We start from the raw sequence: 8,067 nt of genomic DNA on the forward strand, positions 1-8,067 counted from the left end.
ATTAATACACGTCTCGATATTATTGAAAGGCGATTAACAAGTAACCGTTTCCAACATATAGTAGAACATGGATTATTCCATATAATTTGTAGACAAATCGGTTCAGGTAATCGGTTTTCATAAATTTTATATTCCGAATTACTTTTATCTATGTTTATTCATAACGATATCACGATAATCTCCGAATCCAGGTATATCACGCGCTACACCTAATTCGTGATGGGAATAATTCGTGATTAATTATTCAATTTAAATATTTATGTATACCTGGTTCACTCTATATTTGGATGCTGTAGTTTCCTTTCATAACGTGTAATACATTCTTATATCGAAGAATATAATTTTACACTACTCCCTTCTACTTCACTCTTCGCCCCAGATCCAAACGATCGACTCAATGTTCGTTAACCATTAATAGTTAATCATTTGCGCTGGGTGATCTTTCCGTGAAATTTTTTCAAAAAGTAGCAATGCACAAATTTTCTCATATAAAGTCGACGATATTTTCCAAACAGTAAATAAAAGATCGTGTATAAAGGAATACATAAAATCTTTTTATTTCGATATTTCACGCATTGTTACGTTATTTTATATTCGATATATCGATTAATATCAATTTTTCGAATTTTATTAAATGCTGACTGTCTGGAGGTCGCCACGCGAGTGAAAAATGGGCAATATTATCGGAGGTTTTTTGGCTGGAAAAATTTCATTATTTTGACTCTATTACTCTCCATTACTCTCCAGTACTCTCATCGGTACGATTTGTATAAAATTATGATATTATAATTTAATATAATATTTTCTAAAACTATTGCGAAAATACAGATTACTTTTTACGCAAACAATTTTGAGATTTAACGAATCTCGAGATTTGTTAAATCTACCGATAAAATGCGTCAGGTGAGGAAATGTTTTAAGTTCTGTACAGTCTATAGATTTTCATTCATTATGAACATTTCTCGAACGGTTCATTTCTCAGAAAGAGTAGTAGAAGTTATTTCAAAGTTCCAATTATTTTCTAAGATTGAAGGTTATATTTTTTATTCATAATATGATAGTGTTTCTGGATAGGAATTCAACGAAGTGTTAACGAAATAATAAAAACCTGAAAAACCAACGAGTTAGGTCAGTTTACCAACCAAGAAGCTCTACTTCATTTTACCGTTAATATAGATTACGTACTTAAAAATTTCCATTAATAGTAGTATGTAGGAAAACCGTGTATTTAAAAAACAAATAGAGAACATTATATTTTGGAGAAGCGTATTCGCTGTAATGTCTTTTGTTGTGACAGTATTTTAATGATTTTAACGACATAACGATATTTGAGTAATACGGTCATATCGTAGGTAGCTTAGTGTCATATTCGATACGAAGTAAACGCTTTATAAAAATTGTCTTGGAATATAAGTATGTAAAAAGAAAAGAAGGATTTGATCTTTTTACACGAGGATTGATATTTATCACGAGAGTGCAAGTAATGCAAAATTGAACAGGAATGAATGTAATGTCATTGGACATGATTCATGCTCTATGGATACCAGAGGAAGCTGCTGATAATTTTAATTTCCGTCACGAAATTAACGATTATTATCAATGTGTACATTTTTTACATAAATCAGTTGATTTGCTGCAAAAATTACAGAATATGGACTAAAAAATATTCAAAATGTATCAGAAAAAATGATAATGCAGACGGTTTTTTATGGCGTGGTGTGGTATATGTGACTAAAAGATATATACTTATGGTTAGACTGAAAAATATATTACTCACCTTTTCGTGGGATTCTTTATTGGTCAAATTTATCTTCATCGTTTAGGAATGTAATTTTTATTTAGGAAAGTATTAAATTTCTACTTTTTGTCTTTTGGCGTTAAACAATTTGACTATATATTCGATATTTATTGTAACAAAGGAGACTTTTTCTACATGTGCCTCTGTGAGTCTTTGAATTAAGATTTACTTCCTTTTATTCATATTCAACCTGTTTTTTACCCTCAGAGAGCACTATTATAAGTCTTAAGTCTTTCAAATTTTGAACTTTTTAAACATTTCGTTTACTGTGATCCATTTAGCTAAAATTTCATTCGTTTGTTTCATTCGTTGCTTTTATATGTTATTACAGTAAAAATTCAGCTTTCTGTGCAAAAGTGATTTTCCGTTAGGTAAAGAATTTTTAAATAATTTTCTATAACCGTGTAGATACGCGAATAATGAATTTCTAATTCTTCTGTACATGCAATATTTGAAATATCACGCATTCTTTGAAAATGTGATTTTTCAAAAACACGACTGTTTTAACTAAGTGTGATTTAGAACTGGATAATATTCAACTAAAATATGACAATATTCAGTTTGTTGATTTATATTTTTGTAAATCCATTTCATCGTAAAGTAATTAATAATTTATGTCTTTTGAATGAGTTTTATCACCTTGCATTTTTTCAAACGTTGAAGATTAACGTTAGGATTTAAACTAGAAAATTGTAATAAATTTAGAATTCATTTATAGTTCGTACAATGAATCGTGAAAAATCTTTCTGTCGAATGAAATAGAAAAACATAAAATGATTGTAGGAATTGTTAGGTGGCAGCAAAACGACGGTGGTAGATAATAAAAATATGATTTATTGAGAACTAATTTCAAACTTATTCTAAACGCTATGACTTCTCACACTGTTTCAAAGTCCCAAAGAACTGTTCGCTTTACGCCCTTATTTAAACCTTGCACTCTACCTTCTTTCATACTCGTGCTCTCTTTCATTCCTCCACAGCCTTGCCCTCAGTGGGTCATGTAGCCTAAACACTCAGACGCATTCCTAGGCTTCCATCCTTCGCCTGCAACCGATATTTCCATAGATACCTCATTGATACGATCCTTGCGCGCGGTCACTCATCCTTTCACACGCTCTCCGGATAACACTCCGAACACTCGAGCCAAACCCGAGACCGCTGTTTATTATCCTCTATTTTCAAGGAACGGTCCAAGCGTTCCCATGCGCTTTACAGTCGTACCTAGACAAAAAGGCACCGTCACAGACGGTGATCTCATGCCCTAATCACGCCACGCTCACCATTCCTACATTATAAGGCCAACGATTCCATACTTTCCGAGATATTTATAATTCAAGTTTTATTATTGCTTTAACTACAAATTTATTTCGAATAGTTATCAAGTGCTATTGTGGCCTAACGGTGACATCCGAAAATTCCTACGCTGGAGGCCTGACATTTAAACGCAATGACATATGAACTCGAATTAAAGAACAAATTTTTGATTAATACAGAACGCTGTGGCAATTTATGCGTCTTATCGTTCAGGATGAACGCATTGTTGGAGTAGAAAAAAGTTATGAAATGTATTGCCGAGAATGTGCCATTTTTCGTTTCGGAGCAAGTACTTTTTTCAGTAACGGTATTTATTAGACGAAAATGTTACCGATTTACAACTTTATCATTCACGATTACAAAAAGGGAAAAAAGATACTTAATACCTAGCGCACCATAAGACATGGTATTTGTAAAAAATTGACAATGTTTTTTGTTTCAGTAAGAAATACAATTCACGTGACTGATATGGTTGCAACTTTCAGATATGCATTTGATTACTTATTCGTTATTCGTTTGTTTGAAAGATTTCAAAGAAGAAGTAAAGGTTCTAGATCTTTTTTTATAGTTGAGATAACTTACTTCAAAGCCAAATAGATTGACTTACGAAATAAATGTTGCTTACTTTTTCTTTTACAAATTTTGATTGTTTTTCTTCCAATGTTTACATAGGATATTGTAATTCATCGTATATAGGAATATAGAATAATATTAATAATAAAATATGTATCTATATTTCTAAATAATTCTATACGTATATCTCTTGTATTCGTTGAAATTCCTTTACAAGCGTAAGTGAAAACACATATAGAAATTTCTTCTAAAGTAAATCTGACGATTATTATGTTCACGCTTGTTGCGTCCTGAACACTGCAATTCGCTCGTGGAGTTTCACGGGGTTGTAAGGCCCGTTACGCTGCTGCGGCAATGCTGCTTGGGATGCGGTCTACTCTAACTTGATAGAGGTAGACCTGGTTGGTGTTGAACTGCAAGGAGTTCTATAGTAGTAGACAGTCTCCTGCGCTGAGTGTTGGTGCGTCTCGTTTGATGATGTTGTGGTCGTGATGGAGCTTTTACTGACAATCTTGATGTGGTCGTGATGGAGGTTTTACGGAGAATCTTCTTGTGAATGCCTTGTCGGTAGTTTTATAAGGATCGACTGTCTTCTTATTGGTTGCTATGATATTGGGGGTGTATGCTAACTTCAGCGTCTTTCGGTGGTGGTGGTTGTTTAAACATTTGGGTTCTAGCGCCTGTCGTCTAAGAGGATAATTTATCGGTCCTTGTCACGGTCTATCCCAGCGGTGGGTTAGTCGACGCTGAGTATGCGCGAGTCAAGGGATGCTTACAATAGAGACATAAAACGGGCCTCCACTTGACTTGGGACATTGCGGTCCTGGGGCCGCAACAACGCTTATATTCAATAAATAAATACCATTAAACGTTTCCAACGATATTTTTGTTAGGTAATAATGCTGATCAATTTAAAAAACTTATTTTTCGTTGATTATACCAATTCTAATTAACAAATAATTAACCTCATTGTACGAATTGCAGAGTTATTATATCAATTTTACCGATTATCATTCATAATTCTACAAATGTTTATCTTCACAAAATGTTTGACGTTTGATCTTTCGAGATTTATTTTATATTCCAGTTGCCAATTATTTATAATTTTGAAATTCAATTTACAGTTCTTTTCTATGTAATTCACATGACAAAAATTTATCTTTTCTTTTTCTTTCGAATCACTATCGGACCACTATCGAATCATTAATATTAAATTAAATTTCTTTCTGTGAAGAATATTCTTTTAATAGTTTTCGTCTACAGCAATGAAAACATTAGTTTTTCGAATAATCTGTCCTGCGCTCTAACTGGAATTTGATTTTTTTTTACTTTTTAATAACAAACTATTAATTCTATCCTTATGCTTATAATCTTGGACATTTGAAAAATATAAATGGACCAGAAACTCACTTCTGCCTTATTTTCCTGTAATTTCTTTTTAATAAGCAGATAAAGAATCTTTTTAATATTTTAATTGCAAGACACTTTCGTAGTCTTTGTCCGTGCACTATCCTTTTCTATCGATGCGTCTTTGTTTCTCGGACAATGCGTCAGCCTAGTGTGATAAACCCCTACGATCCTACTTTCAAACCTTATTTCCCCTGCCTGAAATTATTAACCTCCTGCACAGTTATCTGACGCCATACCCAAAAATAGACTTCTTATCCTAAAAATTTAACCCTTTTCACAAACGCTCCATTCCGATTTCCCACGCCGCCAGACATCTTATCATAGAACTAATCCTCTCCATAAACACCCATCTTGATTTTCCAAATGTCCTATCTTAAAACTAATCATGAACACCCTACCTCCATTTCTCACGCCACGTTTAAAACTAGAAGTATCACGAAACTCACTTTTCTCCAATAATCATAAATATCCTTCCCCATTATTTTGAACCACCTCCAAAAATCTCACCTATAAAAGCTGACCGAGCTAGAGAAAAAAAACGGTCTTAAGTATCCCATCAAACTATGATGCGCTACTGGTAAAGACCTATTGATACTACGATAAAATAGATACGAACACTTAAATATCCCGACTCTTTGCATCGTCCGAACAATTCAACCTAGTTCGAACGAACGTTCGAATTCGATACTTTATTGTCATCGGGAGTTGTTTCACTCCAACCACATTTCCCGTGACACTAGCGTCGAGAGCCACGTGTAAAAGTTGTAAAGAGGTTATAGTAAATACTTATTAATTTAAATAGAAAAGATATTTATTTAATCTAGTACATTTATTTTTGTAGCATATTAAGTTAGACAACGTTTTGCACGGTGACTAAGTATTTTATTAGATCCTCGGTTCGTAAGCTAATACCTTTAACAAACGTATTCAATTTGCCCAAAGTTTAGCTATTTTAATTTTATTCGTTATTTTGTTTTATAACCAATTCCTGTGCATACCCTTTGAACATTAACCTTTGCTCAAGTTGATACTGTTTTACGTCTACGGAATAAAATATGAAAGCAAAATTAAAACAAAAACATATAATCGGATAAGGACAATAGAAAGGTATGGTATGATGGTTGTTCAGATGTCGCAATATGATTCCCTTCTCTTTTTTCGCTTAACGATCTATAGTGTAGCTGAAATGGAATATAAAATGTTTTGTCGCGATAAAGTATAATATGATAAACTATATAGAATGATTGCGATTAATTGAATGTTTTTAATTTAATCGTATTTTATATAGCGTTTAATTATTTTCTATATAGCATATCGTCGTTATGTTCTTCACTGTATATATTTCATTATACAGAAATGCTCGATTAAATTCAACCAGAATTTGGCCGATTTAATTTTCATCTCCCATTCCCTCTCTTCTTCCACTGCTCTGTCTCGATCTCAGCGAAACCTGATGCATTGAACAATCCGAGAGAAGGAGACAAATGAACCACAAGGAGATGCCGTTATCGAAAGAAGTAAATATACGATAAAGAAAATGTTACTTACCGCTATTTTCGTGTTTCCTTTCGAAAAAATAGTGCTAATACGCTATTTCCGATCAAACCGAGTCGGAACATCACGTAAATCAGACTATTTTGTTCCGTTGTTATCTATCATTTTGCTATCTACATCAAGTTAGTTATAATTAAAATTAATCTAATATATATCACGTTTGGATTAATTTTAACCGGGAGAATTCCAGCGATGTTTTAATACCACTTATAAAAATACAACGATCTTTTCATTCTTGATGCGACAATGGCAATGCTTGACAATGCTGACGATTACTAGAATTATCTGTAAGAGGAAAAAGTATTATTGATACCTTTAATACGATTAAAGTGAGCTGCTGTAGCCTGAACTTTTTGAATTTAATGGAGCATTACTGTATAAGTTATATGAACTAAATATATCTTTAAAAGAAAATTTATGTATTTTCAGACAAGTATAGTAAGTTTACTATATAGTCAATCGGAAATATTTCTCAAAGAAGTTTATTTATTTGAAAGGATCGATGCAAATGTTCGTAACGAAGGATTAAAGCATTTAAAATGTATAGTTTTCATAAGACCAACCAAAGAAAATGTCGAATACCTATGCAACGAGTTAAGATGTCCCAAATATGGCACCTATTATATTTGTAAGTAATTCTAATGAATATTCTATCGTTGTATTCAATGTTTGAATACAGTGTAGAGATAACATGTTAGTTGGGCTTTTACAAACTGAACGACACAGGGACAATTTACTTCGGAACATACCATTTCTAGGTTCTATGCGGTCATGCTACATTCGACGTTTCTTGTTCGAACCTTTGATGCACGCGTGCCTGTGTCCTGTGAAATGCAAAAATTAAGGGGGAACGTTTTCCTCTTGAGTTGTCTTCTTACTAACCTCTTTTGTTTCTGTCTCGATATATTTTTCCCCGTTCTTTGCCAGCCGACACACTTGTAGATTTGCTCAATTTGCCCAGTAAGGAGAACACGTGTGAACAAAAATCACACTATTGCTTTATTTACACTAGTTTACACTAGCTCAGCCTAACCAGCAAGTCATCTCTGCACAGTATTTATAAAATGTTAGACAATTATCAATAAAATATACGCGTGAAAATGTACGTGTGCGTATATTACAATAAGTAACAAAAATATATACCTCTACGTTATTCGTATTATTCGATTCTAAGTTATCGTAGAAATTTTTCTTTCATTAATCCACTGTTCGTTTTAAAGTATGATCGAACGTGTAACTCCTCGTGAAGTTTCTTACTTTTCAAAAACAGCTTTTTTTACTTTCGTCTGTTATTTTATTTTCGTATAATTGATGATACACGCACATTTATTTTTTTTTTTTTTTTTTTTTTTTTTTTTTTTTTTTTTTTTTTTTTTTTTTTTTTTTTTTTTTTTTTTTTTTTTTTTTTTTTTTTTTTT

At 32.6% G+C, this 8,067-nt stretch overlaps 1 protein-coding gene across 1 annotated transcript in view; it reads left to right on the plus strand.

Annotated features, from left to right (window-relative positions):
* LOC108550163 (vacuolar protein sorting-associated protein 45-like) overlaps nucleotides 1-8,067 on the plus strand; it is a 31,467-nt gene that overhangs the window by 6,739 nt on the left and 16,661 nt on the right. The window contains exon 2 of the mRNA XM_017903830.1: nucleotides 7,079-7,277. Coding sequence (XP_017759319.1) covers nucleotides 7,079-7,277 — 199 coding nt within the window. The remainder of the gene's footprint in view (nucleotides 1-7,078; nucleotides 7,278-8,067) is intronic.

This window comes from Eufriesea mexicana, unplaced genomic scaffold (genome assembly GCF_001483705.2).
Source record: "Eufriesea mexicana isolate 0111107269 unplaced genomic scaffold, ASM148370v2 scaffold4744748238, whole genome shotgun sequence".
Taxonomy (NCBI): domain Eukaryota; kingdom Metazoa; phylum Arthropoda; class Insecta; order Hymenoptera; family Apidae; genus Eufriesea; species Eufriesea mexicana.